At 39.5% G+C, this 19800-nt stretch overlaps 1 protein-coding gene across 2 annotated transcripts; it reads right to left on the bottom strand.

The window, feature by feature from the left end:
* Positions 1-7038: 7038 nt before the first annotated feature.
* Positions 7039-11214, bottom strand: LOC133744464 (uncharacterized). Of its 2 annotated transcripts, XM_062172570.1 has the most exons (10): positions 10727-11213; positions 10189-10231; positions 9985-10063; positions 9845-9890; positions 9641-9739; positions 9104-9172; positions 8671-9028; positions 8432-8580; positions 7706-8126; positions 7039-7624 (listed from the first exon to the last, which is right to left on the bottom strand). In XM_062172570.1, the coding sequence occupies exons 1-10, from the start codon at positions 11099-11101 to the stop codon at positions 7284-7286; spliced, it is 1980 nt and encodes a 659-aa protein (XP_062028554.1). In that variant the 5' UTR covers positions 11102-11213; the 3' UTR covers positions 7039-7283. The 2 variants fall into 2 exon arrangements, with proteins under 2 accessions (XP_062028554.1, XP_062028553.1); XM_062172569.1 differs by having other exon boundaries at positions 7039-8126; positions 10727-11214.
* Between the last annotated feature and the right edge of the window lie 8586 nt (positions 11215-19800).

Here is a 19800-nt window from a genome sequence, read left to right as displayed (position 1 = left end):
TTTACCTGCATCACCCACTACTGATAAAGCTGTTGCATCTGTGTTAATACAGAGACCCAGATTCTCAAACCAAGGACCTAGTTTATGGGACCCGGATGCCCATGGGGCCATGTATCGTAACGGGAGTGTGACCAGGGCCTTGGGAGGTCTGAATATCAATGCTGGCAGGTGGGCTGACCCACAATGCATTCCACCTTGGGCCTTCTGCAGCAATGAGGATTATCACAAGGACAACTATTATTTTCCCATCCCTATGTGCACTGATGGTGGGGACGGGATAGATAGGATACAACCCAGTAAGGTACAATTAGTTGAACTACCTATGGGCCCTGTGGGAGAGGAGAGCGCCTCCAGGACTATACATACAAAGAGGAAGAGACAGCCAAAATTGAAAACTGATGATGGGGTGACAGACAACTTAGATATCTCTAATGTCCCACCCAACCCCAGGTTATGTTCTTCTCTCAAGCATGAGGAGACAACTAGCACAAAGACTAGTACCAAAAAAGCAAAATTCTTACAAAGCCCTGGCCTCCGTTTGTCATCCGGCCGAGGTAGGGGTAGAGGAAGAAGAGGTAGAGGCAGGGGGAAGTCTACAAGTGAATCATGTACTAGTACTCTGTCACACTCTCTCCCAGGTATTACCAATGAAGGGCCAACTGGCCAAGGGGAGAATGGATTCATCTCGGCCCAAATCTCGGGCAAAATAGGTATGGAGGATTTTACCCACCTCCAGGGCTGTGGCGGCTGGCCGAAAACAGCTGCAAGGGATCAATGAATTGCTTATCATGGAACTGTCAAGGCTTGGGGAAGTCCTTGACAGTCCAAACACTAAGGGAGATGACCCACTCCCATGCTACTAATTTTGTTTTTCTGTCTGAAACACATCAAGGTGATGTCTATGTCGATCGTATTCGAAGTCAGCTGGGTTTCAGCAAGGGATTTAGTGTTGAGCCTATTAATTCGGCAGGAGGTTTAAGTCTCTGGTGGAAATCTGATTTCCTAGTTGACATTATTGACTCCTCCCGATTTTTTATTGATACAAGTATTAAGCTTCCTACTAATGGTGAGATGGTTAGAGTTACTTGGATATATGGCCCTCCCTATGGAGCCGATAAGGGGGAATTTTGGGATGCTTGGTGCAACAGGAGTAAGAATGATTCCATTCCCTGGCTTGTGATCGGTGACTTAAATGAAATGGCTTCCCAATTCGAGATGGATGGTGGGGTGCCCTGGAGTCCGAATCGTAAATTATATCTTTGCAATTTCATGTCCTCAAACTCTCTGATGGACATTGGGTTTAAGGGGCAGAGATTTACTTGGGCTCGAAAGGAGGGCGGTGTTGTGGTGCTACAAGAACGCTTGGACCGGTGTCTGCTATGTGAGAATTGGTTATTGAAGTGGCCTAATACCTGTCTCACTCACCTTCCTAGAATTGGGTCTGACCACAACCCAATTTTCCTAAACACTAACCCAAACCTTCCTAAACACAAGCCTACTTTCAGGTTTGAAGCTTCTTGGGCAGACGAAGCAGACTCTTATCCCATTATTAAGGATAGTTGGCAACGACACCCTTGCACTTCAAATCTTGTGCAATGGAAAAGAAATCTAAAGTGCTGCAAGGAGAAACTTTTGTTATGGAGTAAGCAGCGTTTTCCAAAATGCAACAAGGAAGAGATCAAAGAGTGTTTATTGGAATTGGAAGAGCTCCAAATGAATTCCCCCTTCACCACTTCTGATCAGCAACAAGCCTTAACAGACAAGTTAGGCTATCTTTGGATCAAAGAGGAGAAATATTGGCATCAGCGGTCTCGGATCCAGTGGCTTAACTCGGGGGACTCAAATTCCAGATTTTTTCACTTGTCTACTCTCCATCGTAGACAAAGGAACCGGATTCTAAAGATACAAAATGACTCGGATGTTTGGATAGTGGGGGATGATCAAATAAGGCGTGAATTTGAATACCAATTTCAGCGAACTTTTATGAGTTCGGGGCCTAGATGCTGGGGTGAGGTCTTCCATGGGGTCAGCCCAATTATTACTGCTGAAATGAATTCCGGCCTCATCGCTCCCTTTTCTTTAGAGGAAGTAAAAGAAGCTGCCTTTCAGTTGGGTGCTCTAAAGGCCCCTGGGCCTGATGGGTTTCCGGGTCTGTTCTATCATAAATATTGGAAGATTGTTAATGATGTGGTTCTTAAGACTTCTAAGGATTTTCTACATGGAAGGACCAGCCTACATGGTCTCAACCAAACACATATTGTACTGATCCCAAAAGTCCCAAACCCGGATAGAACCACTCATTTTAGGCCCATCAGCTTATGCAATAACTCCTACAAAATCTTATCAAAGTTGTTAGCAAACCGCCTCAAGCCGTTGCTAAGCCAGCTGATCTCCCCTCATCAGAACGCCTTTGTGCCAGAGAGACTGATACAAGACAACCTGATGCTCGCTCACGAGGCTTTTCATTATCTCAGGCTGAAAAGAGAAGGTGACAATCACGAGTTTGGATTGAAACTCGATATGAACAAGGCTTATGACCGAGTGGAGTGGGATTTTCTTGAAGCAGCCTTAATCAAATTTGGTTTCTCTAGAGGCTGGGTTAACTTGATCATGGCCTGTGTGACCACGGTCTCCTTCTCTATAGTGTTAAATGGGAATCCGGGCCGGTTTTTTCGCCCAAGTAGGGGCCTTAGGCAAGGCGACCCCCTCTCCCCTTACTTATTTCTCATTGTTAGTGAAGTTCTATCGCTGAGATTGACAAAGGCAGTTCAAGAAAAGATACTTGTTGGTGTAAAGCTTACTCGATCATGCCCAACCATTTCTCATCTCTTCTTTGCTGATGATGCCCTTTTCTTCATGAAGGCAACCCTCCTGAATTGTTGGGAGTTGACTAGGGTATTCTCGGAGTTTTGTATTGCATCGGGACAACTCATTAATCATGAAAAGTCCAGCATCTACTTTTCCCCTAATACTCCGGATCAAATGAAGTACCTCATGTGTTCCCTTCTTAAGATTGTTGGGGTGGACAGTCCCGGACCTTATCTTGGTCTCCCAACTATATGGGGCAGGTCTAAGAATGAGGCCCTTTCTTTTATCAAAGAGAAGATCAGGCACAAAATAGATGGATGGAAACAGAAGAGTTTGTCGCAAGCTGGAAGATCTGTTTTGATCAAGTCGGTGGCTATGGCAGTGCCCACTTATCCTATGTCATGTTTCAAGTTCCCTAAAGGCATCTGCGATGATATTAATTCAGCCCTTGGTAACTTTTGGTGGGGTTATAATGAAAATGGCAACAAGCTCCACTGGAAGAGTTGGGATCACTTGGGCAAGTCTAAGGACATGGGAGGATTAGGGTTCAGGGACCTCCACCATTTCAACCTTGCCCTCCTTACCAAGCAGGCCTGGCGCCTTATACAGCAGCCTAACTCCCTATGGGCTCGGGTGACTAAAGCCAGGTACTACCCAAATTGTGATTTCATCAAGGCTGAAAAAGGATACCGGGCCTCATGGGGTTGGTCGAGTCTTTTGGAAGCAAGGGACATAGCTCTTAAAGGCTCTTGCTGGCAAGTCATCAATGGCTCATCCATCAATATATGGACTGATTACTGGGTTCCACCTCCTAATTTTGGTCTAGTTCATACTATTGATGCTATCCCTAGTAATGCTCCTACTCGGGTTGTAGAACTTATTGATCCGGACACCCGGACATGGACTCTAGACCATATTCTCCACATCTTATTACCCTCGGAGGTTGAAAAGATACTGTCTGTTCCTATAGGCAGGGGGGATGGAGATGACAAGCTAATTTGGCCATGGAACAAAGGTGGAGAATACACTGTTAGGTCAGGGTATCATTTGATCCATAACCAGCAGAAAGCTTCCCCTGTTACTCATAAAAGTGGACCCTCCCACTCTGTGGATAGTAGGTGTTGGAAGTTATTGTGGAAAATTGCCTCTCTGCCAAAAATCAAGATATTTCTATGGAAAGTCCTAAATGGAGCTATCCCCTGTTTCCTTAATCTCTACAAGCGTAAGCTAACAGATGCCTCGGTCTGTCCGATTTGTGGTGATTTTGATGAATCTATAGAGCATACTCTTCTGTTATGCCCTTGGGTCGAAATGGTCTGGTTTGGTTCCCCTTTGGGATTAAGGATCGATAAACAACAGGTTACTACTTTTGACAAATGGTTCTTACTAATTTCTGATTCTCATCACAACAGTAAGGAAAGGAAGTGGGTGTTTACCTGGATCAGCTTTCTAGCTTGGGCAATATGGAAGGCTAGGTGTAGCTTTGTCTATCAACACATTATGATCTCTCCTTCCCGAGTTCTTCAGATTGGGATGGAATCAGCTCTGGAGTACATAAGAGCAGCTGAACCAAGCCCGACAATCCCGTCGATTGGTGCTATATACAGTTGGAAACCTCCCTCTCCAGGCAACATTGCCATCAATTGCGATGCAGCTTGGGTTAGCCCAGTCTCCGGTGGCATTGGTGTCTTGCTACGCGACCATGGTTGCGGAGTTATTGGAGGAGCGGCTGCATTCTCCCAGAACTGCTCCGTTGAAGCTGCAGAAGCCAATGCAATCCTTCTGGGGATCAATTTAGCCACCGATCTCAATCTGAGGAAGATTCAAGTTCAATCTGACTCTCTTGAGGTTATCACTGAACTAAAATCTAATCAGAAATGCAAGAATTGGAAGATTACCCAGATCATCGAAGAAATCAAGTGGAGATGCAAGTACTTTGATCATGTCTCTTGGGAGTGGATTCCCCGTGAAGCAAATCAGGCAGCCCATACGGCAGCCTTGCTTGGTCATCAGTCGGTGGGTCTTAACAGATGGGCCAGCAGGCCACCACCGTCCCTCACCCTTGTGCTCCGAAATGATGGTCTTCCATGTCCACCAGCTGGTGTGTTTTAAGATGGAAGGGCTTCTGTAATTGTAATTTATTTTGTCTCGTGCTGTTTTTTCCTTGTTTCTGGTTGTTCTCTCCTTCTGCTAGATCGTGTTCGGTATAGCTGGAGTGTATGCCTTTATGTTTGTTGTTGTAATTGGGCCGCAGACCCTGCTGTGGACCTTGTTGTTGGGCATTGCCCCTTTTATGAAATGATGCATTTCTCCAAAAAAAAAAAAAAAAAAAAAAAACAATGAGCCTATTGAATAGCTAATAGCCTAATATGCCCTTCCTCATTCTGGTTGCTCGTAAGTCGTAATAGAAAATGCCACGACAACCATGTCCAATTTGGATAAGGCATAGATAGTCTTGTCCACAACCACGGCCCTTCTTCGGAAATAGCAACCTGTATTCTCCACTTGGACTGGACGCCACTTATTTTTAATTACATCTTAAGCCCATAGTGCACCATAGTTTTCATTACCGCCACATATACTAAACAATAAGATTTCATCACAAACGGCATAGCTCTGTATCTCTGTTTTACCATATTCTGATGAATATGGAAAAGAGCACAGCTCCTGCCAAGACTGAGTGATAGGGTCATGCTGCTCGAACGATGGCTCTGGTACATCAGATGAGCAATATGGATTTCAAATTTTCCCATATGCAGACACATGAGTTCCAAACCATTTGGTAGCTGGGGGTTTGAATGATGCCAGTCTTGATGTCGAAAATATGTCCACTGCATGAGGGAAAACACACATCCATGTCAAACAAATCAGGACCACCATTTGGCAAAATATAGAACACCCAAGGTACAAATTTTCCACATTCCGCGACCCAGATCCTTTGTAGTGAATCATGATACAGTTTCAAGTACTGGTTGTGGTTGGGTTTCATGAGTTGCTGAACCTTCTTTACCTTGTCCATCAAATTTTACCTCAAATAATGCACCAAAGCAGGTTCCCCTCAATATAAGTCACCACTGCAAAGATGCTTTAGCATCTTCCTATACTCTGAACATACAGAAAAACACCTGTAAATTAAAGACTACAAAGGCCTCTATATATAGAGAGGCTAAGATAATTCTAGAATAACTAGGACTAGGATTACTTGATATCCCTAAAATAAGTAAATCCTAATAAGAAAAGCGCTATGCAGTCCTTCCTTTCTTTCTGCATTATGATCTTCTCTTCAAACGCATTAATTGATATTCCCACGACCATGTGCAGAGCTGCCCTCTATCTCAGATAGAATGGTATCTGATTATCAAGTGCTCTTTCAAGGTCCGATTGTTTGGACCTGTACTTTTGGTTGTTTAGGAGATGAAGTGGTGATGAACCGTTATACTTTTCTCTGCTCAAAAACCCGTGTTAACAGAAGCATGCCTCCTCCTTTGATGCTCAACTTGTTTCCGTTGTTTGCAGCCTTCTGCAAGTTCTTAAGAGCCTTTTATTACTGTTTTCTGTTCAAAAAATGCTTTCTTCATGTGAGATCCCATCTGCATATTCATCCATGGATATGCAAATGTGATTTTTGAAAGATGAATGTACTCACTTGTGTGATCAAAGCATAAATAGGGCAGAGGTATTGTAACTGCATACGATTTGTAGGGCAACTCCAAAGAAAGAACTTGCGAGCAAATTTTCGTGGAAGCATGATCCAATTGGCTTATGATCTACTGATCTAGTCGTTTAGGCTACTGTATCCTCTCGATGTGATCACTCATTGATACGTTGGCACACCAATTGGCTCGTTCGGCCTTCGTTATCCTCGGTTCGAAGAAATCCCTTCAAAAAAAACAAAGAGAAATTATCTGCTATATATCCCCATGTCCAGTGAATAACCAGACTAGCTACCAGAGTTTCTTAACTCTCACTCTCAATTATTGCCTCGAACTCTGGTAGGCGAAATGTAGGTTCCAAGAATTTGATGGCATAGTCAGCAGGATAAGTAGATGTGAATAACAAGTCTTCATTATGGAACCACATTCTAAAATACATAGCCCAGGTGATGAGTGCTCACTTAGCAATCTGCATCTGCACTGGCAATGTTTACTTGAAAAAACTGAGCTTTGTAGATCAGTGTCCTTCCCAATCCCACCTAATCAACTAACACTGAATGAAAGGGCCCGACTCCAATTCATCAACCGAACTATTCATTGCATTCATTTAATCGATTGAATAATATGTTGACAGTACACCCACAGTGGATTATTGTTGAAACAATACATTTCAACAAAAAAAATTACTAACTGTACAAAACTTTTCTCAACTACTGTAAATTTGTAATGATTTTGTGGCATTCAGAGTCCACCTTCGCTATAATTGCACTTTATAAAAAGAAAAAGAAAAAGAAAAAAGAAGAAAACCAATGTGCCATGTAATCAAAGTTGCAAAGCTAAATCTGGTTGCTGTGGCATGCCAATTTGAATAAGAGAACTGGGAGAGCCTGGTGCACCGAATTCAACATTCAGGTCCGGGGGTAATGAATAAGAAACCTGTTTATTGTTCATCGATAAACCCTGCCAAGAAGTTTCCCCACCATACGCCAATTGAGGTTGTGCTTGGGCTAAGGGATTCCTTGATCTACTTGAAATTTCTGATCTGGCTTCATTTGAATCAATATCGCCTATAGGCATCGACTGTGTGTTCATATTCCTCTCTGAAAACATGCCGACCATTTGATGATGAGAAGGTACTGAAGTGTTGGTCGAACTTGACATCCCTGTTAATGTGGCAGGCATATTAACATTCTCAGGTTGAGGTAAAACACTAGACATAAACCTACTATTCAAACCAGGATTACCAGAGTGAATCATGGAATTCTGGAAAGGAGGCACAGGTCGTATCCCACTAACACCACTGTTAAGCGACGCCAACCCATTTTGGGAATTGAATTCTCTACAGTTTTCCATGTTAACACCGTTTTGCAGCAAATATCTATCTGCAACATAATTTAGGCGGCCTGATGTACTTTGACATCGAAGTCTGTCTTTATGGTCATCAGATGCAGGGTTGCATTGAACCTTATCCTCTCCCTGACGGAATGAAAACTGCTGCAACCTTGATGACTCATTTTCTCCTACCCATCCAGGACCAAACTCAACTCCAATAGGCAAAACACTTCCAATCCGCTTAGAAGCAATCTTCCAAGCAACAGGTCCAAGATTTGCAGCAAATCGAGCCATACTTCTTGCATAACCATGCTCCTCCGCAGCTACACCTACCTGGTTTATATAGAAGAAATAATATAATAATAAGAAATCATGTTATAAATCCGACAAAGATAGAAAAGAAGAATATCTGAGTCACTGTCAGGCCATAGAATGTTTGCAGTTGAAAAAAGCCATTCATCGAGCTACAAAACTAGATCCAAGCGAAGAAATTTAGACGAGTACATTCTACAATTTCCATACTAAAGTCCATTATCTTATTTTCAGTCTCATTGCAATCTCTATACCATCATCTAGCACATTAGCAGTCCAGTATCCACATTTAGAGCACAATACAAGAAATTACTCAATATACGTACCGCCATAAGTTGGTTCCACTCCCCTTCGAGACCAGTAAGTTCAGATGGTTCATGTTCTGAAGCCAGAGACTGCCTATAGGTTTCACGTCTGTTCTCGTCTACTGGAAACTGTTTCTTTCCATACCTTAGCACGCTCCTCAATACTGAAGCTGCAATACAAGAAAATAAAAGATTAGGCTTCATGTTTATTAAATAACCTAGATAATCAAAATAAAACAGACCTAGTTTAAATCCCATACCCGGAAATTCATTCTCCAATTCAGACAACCAGTTAGCATTAGTATCACCACCAAGAGATCCATGTGGAGCTCTGTTTAATGCATCAGCAGTCCTAAACTTGTATGAAGCGGGTCCTTTTCTCAAATTGTAACTATTGGACAAGCTCGAAGTCTCTCCTCCAGGGGGAAGAGTCGTTTCTGAGAAATATTGAGGACCAAGACGTTCAACTGGAGCCAAGTCAATCGACTTTTTCATGGTCTTGCTGCCGGGTGGCCTGCCTCTCCTGGCAACTTTTGGTTTGGGCTCTCCACCATCACCGGTGTTGTCTTGCCTCAAATTTTCAAAGTCCTTTTTCGCAAGTTCTTGGATAGACCGTGCCTGATGCAATAGTAATTATGTGAACCTATACCAATTCCCTAAATCGTAAGAAATGTAAGTTGAACAAGGCCAAACCTGTCGGAAATAAATCGTGTCTGGTGCATTATACTGCATTGCATTTGAAGATATCAAGAAGACATCTTTCTGCAAAAATTAGAAAATAGGTTTTAAATTCCTTCCACATGAACATCATTCAATCTTATTAAAAAAATAAAACCAGACACCAAGATGTAATAGGAGCTTGATTCACTCAGAATAGAATCTCTTGAATCTAATCACAACCAATCAATATCTACTTTCAATTCAGATGCCAAATATTGAAAACAGTTTCCTAAATAGACGGTTGAGAAATAAAGCCAATGAATAAGTTGTCATCAAGTTCCTACTCCTAGTCCTTTCATTATTTGCATACTCAATCTTGAATCAAAAAGCCACTTGTTTCCTATTTACCCAGACATATTAAGTTACCTTGCATTACTATAAAAAGCACTCTCCCCAGCTATCACTCAATGTTGTAGTTATCAATCATTCAAAACCCACATCTCAGCAGCACTCATTCCATAAACACGTAACTGTCCAACAGTAAGCAAGAGAAGAGATTGTAATACAAACCTCAAACTGTTCCAAGTTGGCATAGGCTCCCCGATCCAGTTTCTCCCTGACAGTTCCAAAATCCATCGGGTTTTCAATGATTTCATGATAATCAGGCAGCTGAACCAACATGTTAACATCAAATCAGCAAACGGGTACTCAAAAAGACAAGCAAAACATTATCATCAATGTCATATCAAGCACTTTCAACAACAGAACATGCACCTCTTCTGGATCCACAGGCTCCGAAAACACTCCACGAGTGTCCTTTCTGCACAGAAAAAGTTTGGAAGCAAACCAGTGAAGACCCATTTCAAAATAGTAAATGGGGGAAAAGGATGCAAACTTTGCAGCTGAGGACTTACTTTTGAAGCCTATCAAGGATGAACACCAACAACTTTTTGTCTGGCAAAGGCGTAGTGGGACCAAACTCCACCTGCGTCCCTGTCCACAAAAAGTTGGAAATTCATTAACATTTAACTACCAGAATATATATATATAAATATATATCTACATAAAAGATACCACTTTTGAGCAAGAATTGGGACTTGATAACACAAGTTTGATACCATGAATACTGCTACTGTCAGTCGCTTTCAACACGCTTTGGCTCTGCAAGCAGATTATTAGACCATTGTCAGTGCTCAAACTACCCAGGAATATAAATTTAACTCTGCAATCATTGAACAAACTAAAGCAGAAAAGACAAACTCAAGCTTTTCCCCGTCCTGTTATGGAACATAAAGGCCCTCCGATTATTCACGTAAATACACCAGAATCAAACTTTAGAAGAAGAAGAAGAAAAAAAAAATTAATTTAGGAAACAAGAGAAAACCGGAACCCAGAATTCAATTTAAATAAAATAAAATTTAAAAATTAAAGAATGTCCAAAAGACTTGACAAGTCAAACCCCTTTGATCCAATAATTCCCTAGCTCCTAGTTTTCGCGCGAAAATCCCCAAAAAGCTCTGAAATTTTCTCCTCCCTCTTTAAATAAAACCTCGATTCGTTTTCAATTTTCCCAAAAAAATAAATAAATAAAAAGCTTTTCACTTTTTCACACAGAGAACAAAAAATCAAATCAATCAATCAGAGGTCGATGATCACCGTATGATTGGATCCGATCTTGTCCGGATCGTCGTCGTCGGCATTGGAATCGGAGCCGTAGGGGCCGGAATTGAACGGCGACAATGTCGGTTTGCGATTGTGGTGTTGGTGGTTGATTCCGAGGAGGAGCTTGTGCTTCTTCTTGGCGCGCTCGTCGTCGTCGTCGTCGTCGTCTGAAGGAGGAGGAGGGGCGTTAGGGTTGGTGCTGCGGCGAGTGGCGGGGCGGGCGGCGGCGCTAGGGTTGAGGAAATGGGGGTTTTGCTGCTGCTGGAGGAAGCGCTTCTGGAGATCGAGAAGCGAAGGTCGGCCCTTCTTCTTTTTAGGAGGGGCTTGATTGTTCATTATCGTCATCGTCGTTTCTGATGCCTCCCCCATTCTCTCTCTCTCCCTCTCTGCGCTTCTCTCTCTCTCTCTCTCTCCTCTTTCTCTCTCTACAGTTCTATCTCTTTGTTTTCTTTCTAAATCCCTATTTCTTTTTCTTTTTTCTCTTTCTTTTCCCTCTGTACTTTTTCATATATTAATTCTCATCTCTCTTTTTTTTTTTTTATCTTTTTATCTTTTCTCTGGGGGAAGACTCGAGAGGGGATTGGTGCGTGGGTCGCACGCGCGTGGGATTCACGTGAGGTAAGAGGGTCCGACACGTGTTCCGCATTTGTCATCTAGAATAGTGCTCTTGAGGTGTGTGAGTTCAGATTGGAGCTCTCCTTTTTTGTTCACAGAATCACACATAACGTGACAAATGCAACAAAAATTTTATGCTCTTAACAATTTCACTAGTAAATTACTCTGTTCACTAAATTTTCTCATCAAGTTTAAAGTATCTAATGGTAACCTTAATCAATCGGATTTTGTAACTTGAATGTAGACAAAGTTTATATTGATCTCTACCGTTTATAAGGTATTAGAGTTAGAAATTATGGACGTTGGTTAAGAAAGTTCGTTAAGTACGCTCTTCAAAGCATGTTGAGTTTTTGGTTCTATAAGAGGCTTTTGTTTTGTTTTAATATTTTTCATCTTAGTTTTTGATGTAGAGGACTGTAAATGAGGGTTTTAATAAATGAAATAAGATGTCTTTGGGTTGTTTGAGATCAAGATCTATAGATCATGTTGATCAGTTGGCAAATGAGTACCATATAGGTTGTATGTTCTACCTCGTTGCAAGAGGAAAGAGAGAGAGAGAAATTCTCCATCTCGTATCTAAATAGGTTGAGGTCGTCAAATATTGCCCAAGGACTAAACCATCGATAAAATTTGACGCCCAAGAAACAAGTCTTCAACGGATGCCACTCTTTGTCTCCTTCATATTAAACCTTGATAAAAGAGAGAAGATAAAATCAATTTGTACTTGTTTTGAGCTCATCCTCTATTCAAGATCTTTGTTTTGAAGATGCAAACATTAATGCAAATCTTAACACCTAGCGAAAAATATCAACCAAAAGTGGTACGAAGTCTTGATGAGTAGTTGCTAATATGGGATTTTCATTTTAAAATGTCATATTCATGATTTTCATATGCTTCTCACCATTACTTTTGATGGACACAACCAAATTTCATACGATTGATTTTCACCAAAAGTCACCATGTTGGAGACAATTATCTGTTGCCGTTGGAGCTGGCCAATTGAGTCACTGGAGGTGCTCCAAGGCTTTGTCAAAGGAGGTGTTTGTCAATGCAGGGTGATGGGAGGTAGAGGAGATCGGTGATCTAACCTGTAGATAATAAGATAGGGGTAAAGAGAAACAAAATTGGAAAAGAAAAAATTAGAAAGTTGTTGTCAAATTTTTTTGTGAAAGTTTTCCCTTACATTTATGGTGTTGGATTCGGCTTCTAGAATTCATTTTGCTATAATCTGCTTGGATAACATTGTGAGCTCGCCACGTCAGCATGGTTCAATCTAAGGGACATTAAACTGACAACACAGAAAGCCATAAACTTCACTAACGATCTCAAATAGTACTTTAACGTCAACACTGAATCGAACAAGATCTCTATCCCTCGACTCCTCGCATCTCCCTTCTCTCTTCGCCCAATTTCCTCCTTCCCCTCACCATCTAGTTGTGAACTGAATCGAACACAATCTCTCGACTCCTCGCATCTCCCTTCTCTCTTCGCCCAATTTCCTCCTTCCCCTCACCATCTAGTCGTGAACTGAATCGAACACGATCTCTCGACTCCTCACATCTCCCTCTCTCTCTCTTCGCCCAATTTCCTCCTTCCCCTCACCATCTTGTGTTATGTTATTCGTTGAATCAAATTGATTTCAGTGTATTTCAATTTATTGGATTTGGGCGTGTTTTGTTGGGAGGTTGTAGGAATGAATTCTAAATTGTTTTGTTGATGCAGTAGATCGAATTTGAAGATGACTACTTTGTTGATGCGTTTTCTCAGGTCTGTTATGATTACCCTTTTGTTTGTTCTGCATATTGTTAGTATTTTCCATCTGTATTAAGCATTTTATCATCTGGGTTGGTCTGTTTTGAGGGAGTTTCATTGTTGATTGTGTAAACACGAAAATCTGAAAACAAACAAGATACAGACACGTGTACAAAAATAATAATTTTATTAATTTAAGTGCGGGTTACAATCTTTGGTAATCCTCTGATTCGATCTCCGACGATGAATTTCGCTCAAGGGCTTGACGCTTGATCTTGAGTGGTATGATGATCACGAGAGTTGACACGTGACGAACGCTTTGACTTGAGGTTGGTGAGGAACCGGCTATTTGGCAGCTTGAGGGTTCTTCACACGTGCTTGGGAGGCTTCAGAGATTCTGAGAGTATTTTCTTCTCTATTTGGGCTGAAGTCCTTCTCTTGATTTGAGAAGGGGTATTTATAGTATCGGCGTCTCGATGACATAGCATTAATCACATTCCGTAATTGTGTAATTAAATCAATCAGTTTTAATTAATTGATTTAATTATCTTTTATTTAAGGAATATGTCAATCAATTTCGATTTGATTTAATGCCCGATTTCAATCAGAATTTAAATAATCTAATCTGATTGATATTTGAATTTAATACTTGATTTCAATCAGAATTAAATAATTTAATCTGATCGATATTTGTATTTAATACTTGATTTTCGTCAAGATCAATCAGTTTAATACGATTAATCCGCTTTAAATGCTTTACTCGAGCAACAATCAATCAACGATAATTTGAAGATGCTTCCACGTCATTCAATCAATGGATCACTTGTGTTTTGACATGTGTCATCCTCGAAGCTCACATAATTTTGATGACATATGAGCCACGTGTGTCTTTTGTAGGACCCATGTGCCAACTAAGCTTGTTTAGTCAAAATTTCAAACATTGACCGATTTATTTAATGAATTTTATTTTCATTAAATTTCTTGTGTCTACAGATTGATGGGTTGAGTGTGGAAAAAAATAATGCATTTGTACGCCCTGAGCTTTGATTTGGAGTAGGAGGGTACCATTGGTGTGAAGTAGAGGATAGATTGGAAATTTGTAAGGATTTGGTATAGATGTTGTAATTTTACCAATTTCGAAACTTTTGGTCAGACTAAGAGAGAAAATGCTGAAGTTGGTTTGTAAGTTATGAAGCTAATGTTATTAATGTTATTCATCTTCACCTTCAAGCTATGAAGCTAATGTTATCTTGCATTTAAAAATCATGAAGTCTATGAAGCTAATGTTATTCAGCTTCACCTTATCAGGTTTATCATGCTCATGTTGTCAATGACAATTTGTACAAGAAGCCATGTTGTTGCAGGTTTTGCATTGATCTCTACAACGAAAGATCCCGTGAAGGAATGAAAATTAGAGCACCACATGTTGGTTAGGATATGGAAGTGGAGCTGATGAAGTTAACAAATTGGAGCTAATGTTATTGTTAAAGGTTGTTGGGTTTTGGTGAATGTGTAAACTTTTACTTTTGGCCATGACTCCAATTTGGAGTAAATTGTTAAGTTTCTATGTATGAAAAGATTGTGCATGACTCCAATTTGGAGTGAATTAATATGAAAAGTTTCTATGTATGAGGAAATTCTGCAGAGTATTTACATGAATGACCAGCCATGTTATTCAAAGTTCTTAAGCTTCTTTAAGTAAAGTAACTAGCTTTGTCAATAGGTGTACCATAGAAGCAGGTTTGAAGAACAGGAATGCTTGTTTTAAGTGATTGCCTCCTTGTTAAGCTACTCAATATGAAAACTTCAAAACTCAAAAGTTTGTTACCAAAACTCCCATACATACACAACAAATTGAGCAGAAAGTGGCAAACTGATGGTCAAATTGGAATTGGCTAGGAACTACATAAAGCTAAAACCTGTACAGATCATTATCAAACACAGATTGTTCAAACTATAAAAGCACAGAGTTAAATAACAGTTCCACAAACAAGCATCTCTGTTCCACAAACTGATGAACAGCAAAAACAGTTCCACAAACTGATGAAAGTCCCAAACAGTTCCACAAACTGATGAAACTCCCAAATTGCAGAAGAAGACAGCAAGTTGTACAAAGCCTAATATCTACACGATTCTGTGATATGCTTCACCACAGATGGCAAAAAGAAGAAGAAACTGAACTCTGAGTTCAAATCATTCATCACCAAGGTATGAGTCTTTCCCATCATTTGGAAAATCTTGAGAGTTAAGTAATGCTTGGTAACTAAAACTTTGAGGTTCTTGAAATGGCATCCATAACATTGGAATTGGCGCACCACAATTTCCAGACTGAGGACATGAAAAAAGAAAAAACAAACATGAATAACTTTTAAGAAAACGAAATACCTTGGTTGAATCAGAACTAGATGACTTTTCTCGCTCAAGAGTACTCCCTTTTCGATTCTTGGCCAAACTTTTTTCAAAATCACCTATAATTCTTCTTTTTCTTCCTCGAGCACTCTCCCTTTTCTTGAATCCCTTGGCTTGAACAACTTTTGCCTTATCCGAGTTACTTTTGGCCATATTAATACCTTCAATCACAGTACACGATTCTGTAATCTGGTCATCCTTACCAAGATGTAATGTATCCATTTTTGAACATAACATGTCTTCAATAGCTTTGTTTAGTTCCCCCAAATGATGAATAGCAAACTTATATGTCTCTTCTCTCTCAGCGGCACGAGATGAAATCTTGGTGGATATGGAACATTTCGTTGAGATGGTAGCATGTGAGCACACTCTTGTATTACAAGATCATGGCTGTGAGTTTCTTCAAATTGAACAACTCTGTACCTACCACTTGATTTATCCAACTTAATGATCATTTTAGCATCACAACTTGTTCGTGTCTCCGCTCGAGGATTCTTAGTCAAATGGTCTCGCTTATCTATTGTACGTAAACCTTCTTTAGAACAAACAAATATTCTTGAGATGAGCTTACCGGAATGCTTGTTCTTGTAATGTGTATGTCTTCTAATACTAAACCCAACTCTTCGCCCATACATGTGATAGGAGCATTTTAATGCGACGTTTTAACTGTTATTACCTCATATTTACTTAGTTATTTCCTTAAATAAATCCTTCTTGATTAGGAAAGTTTCCATCTTTAGAAAGTTTCTATTTTTAGTAATTTTAATAAAAGTTTCTATTTTCTAGGTACATTGGAATAAATGACAAGGAAATAAAGCTGAAATGAAGAAATGGAGTTTTCCTGGTCCGACTAGGAATCCCAGTCAACGCAGGAATCCTGATGATGCTAGGAAACCTGAAGGCATTAGGAGACCACATGGCTTGAAGATGACGTGGGAGATATTATGGGAGATTAAATCTGATTTTTGCATGGGAAATCAAGGAGATTATGTTGAGAAAATCAAGGGAGAGTTTCAAGGGATTGTGCAACAAGAAAAAGCTCAAAACAAGTCCAGATTCGTTCCTTAATTCCCTCAAGATATGTTGGCTGAAATTAGAGAATAAAATCTGCAATTTTAATGTGAAAATCAAGAGAAAATCAAGGGGAGGATGTTAAGGATAAAGCCCTGGAGAGATTTAAGGGAGAAAAGGTCCAAAATGAGTCCGGATATATTGTCTAGGTTCATGCCTAGATATTTGGCCGAAAATTAAGAGAAATATCAGAAATAATCTTGGGAAAATCAGCAACAATATATTAGGGATTAATTTTGGAGCTTTTTGATTGGTTGGATGACACACAGAGCTGACGTGGCGCTACGTGATTGGTCGAAGCTGTGTGGCAAAGCTTGGTCGTTCCCCTATATAAACCCCCCTATGCTAGACGTTTAACACACACCTTTCATTCAGAAAATCCTCCATAACGTCATAAGCTCTCTCTCTCTCTCCATTCTCTAGTTGCAAAGTTCTGCGTTTTCAAGCAAGGAGAGGAAGAAGAAGAAGGAGCCGTGAAGATCACATCCTCCATCATCCACCTTGAAGGCTTGCTTCCAAGATTCAAGATCCAACCATCTAGCTCTCCATCTCCATCTCCACTCACGGTGTAATTCGTTCCTTTTCCTTGTAACCTTTTTGGTTTCCTTGTTTGATTTCGTATGAACTTGTTTCTAGTTAACCTAACGTTTAGGGCGAAGTTTAAGCCCAATTTCTATGTTTAAATAAAGTTTTTTAATTCTATAATTGTGATTCGAAGTTGCTTATGTGAGTTTGTTTAATTAAATTTGCTTTATAGATAACTTTTGTATTTTAATCTTATGTGGTTGCAAACACTTAGGGTTTCGATATAATTGGTGCTAGGTTTAAGAACATGAAATCGACTTTTCGTTTTGTGTAAACTTGAATCAAAGTAGTAAAGGTTCTGGACAAGAATCGAATTTAATTAACGAGGATTGCAATTAGGTGGACTTTTCCATACTAAGTTGTACACTTGAGTTGATAGCCTTTCTTTATGTGTAATGCATTAAACATGACATGATTGACTAGCTTTCTAGGGTTTGATTGCATGTTTGATAGGATTAATCTAGGTGCTTTCGCTTAGATTAATTAGCATTGAAAAGTAAAAAATGGGAATTCATTTGCTTTCGAATGTTTCACATGATCAACTCCTTTCTCATGACTTAGATGAACAATTATAGGGTTTGAATCGAATTTGATTACATGGAATTGGTTTTGATCTTTGTTCCTTGCGTTCCACCCTTGTATATATGTTTTTACGTTTTCTTTATTTGATTTAACTTTTGATTTTATAATTCTTAAACCCCCCTTTTATTTCGTTATTTGTATATATTCTTTTTGTAAATAATACTTTTTACTTTTACTAATTAATTAATTGTTTTTTGCAATTACAGGTGTACCCTCAATCCCCGGTTAGAACGATCCCTACTTATTCTATACTAACAACTACATGCAGGGTTAAATTGCGCGCTTACTTTTAGCGTATCAATTTTTGGCGCCGTTGCCGGGGATTGAAAAATCACTTGTTTTTGTTTATAATTTTTGTATATAAATTGTTTGAATTTAGTATAAATTAACTAGGATGTTTTTTATATTGTTGAACACGAATTTTAATTGTAAGTTGTAAATTGAATGGAATAGGTGAAGTCTCTTTTGTTAATATTGGCCTAAACCCCTTATTGGTACCCCTTAAGGTTGAGGGCGGCTTTTATTAACATTTGTTGAACTGTCTTCACACTTATGATCTTTTTCATCCTAGTACGTATAGCCTATGTGGAATGGTGTCTAGGAAGGGGACAACGTTCATAACGGGTTTTGAATCCAGAAGTGCTTACAAATGGGCTTAGCTCATGCCAAAATGGATTCTGCCTCTTGTGGTCGTCCTCCCCTACCTGGCCATTTCAGTAAGGTTGCCTAAAGGATGTAGGAGGGAGTTTGTGTCTAGGCAACTATACGTGGGCCGCACGTCCACTTGATTTACCGCTTGGAATTAGATTTGATATCAATAATATTTATGACAAAAGAAAATGTAACAAAATGTTGTGATACACTAAGGTAAAAAAAAAAAAAAAAAAAAAAACATTTGTGTAAATATTTTTCATGTTTTTTTTTTTTACTCACTTGTGTACCTAACTTGTGTCTTGTGTACAATGTACTTGCTAATTTTACTTGTAGTTTGTAATTCGTAGTTAAACTTGTTTGTATATTTTGTATTTCTTAGTTAATTTTAGTCACTAACTTTATTTAATGGAGGTACCGTCTGGCTGAAAGACGTTAAACTCAAGCGCTGCTTGGGAGGCAACCCAATTCAGAAGTAGCTGTGAAGGAGTCTACCTACACAGATTTGCTTTCTCTTTCCCTATTTCTTTTTATTTTTCAATTTTTCTCTTTTGTTTTTATTTTAGAATTTATTTTCATAAATGCCTTCTATCTATGCTTACTTGTTTCATTGCATGCTTATGATTGATTACATTGAGGACAATGCAATATTTAAGTGTGGGGGAAGGGATTTATATTTTCATTTTGAGTCATATATTGAAAAATACACAAAAAAAATCGAAAAATGTCAAAAATAAAAAAAAAATTCGTTGCTTTTGTTTTTGTTTTGAGTCATAGGATGCCCTTTCAACTGTCTAGGATGATTCTATATCTCTGAAATTATGGCTAAAAGAGGATCACAATATTGAGATGATTTTAAATGGTATTCTTTGGTTAATTGAGATATATGAAAAATGCATGCATGTGTAGTGGATATGGATCTCGTGACCCTGGTACAGAATATGAGCATGTTAGGATGAGTTTTGATTCATAAAGCCCATGTGAAATAATTGAGCCCATGTCCCTTTTTCTTGGAGTGAAAATGAGAAAAAAATATATTCTTAATTTCTTGGCGATGTTTTGATGATCTCATTATTCTTTCATCTTGATTGACTGCTTGCCATAGATTAAGTTTAATGGACTAGAGAATGCTAGAATTCGCTCTTGTGCTTGTTGAGACGTTTTATCAATACATGGCCCTGATTCTGGAAAGGATAGAGGCACCCTAGGAATTACCACCATTGCCAGATATAGCCTGTGTCCTTAATTGTGCCCGTCGTGGGACCCCCTTAGATAAAACCCTTTGAGCCTACATTAAGCCTTTTCTTTCATCACCCTTAAAATCCTTAACCCTTGAACCTTAGTATAGTTACAATCTTACCCTTTGTTCTAAAAATTTAGTAGAGCTATCTTTTGAGACTTAC

Source organism: Rosa rugosa, chromosome 4, assembly GCF_958449725.1.
Source record: "Rosa rugosa chromosome 4, drRosRugo1.1, whole genome shotgun sequence".
In the NCBI taxonomy this organism is placed as follows: domain Eukaryota; kingdom Viridiplantae; phylum Streptophyta; class Magnoliopsida; order Rosales; family Rosaceae; genus Rosa; species Rosa rugosa.
The sequence above is the reverse complement of the archived record's forward strand: the minus strand, read 5'-3'. Positions and strand labels throughout refer to the sequence as shown.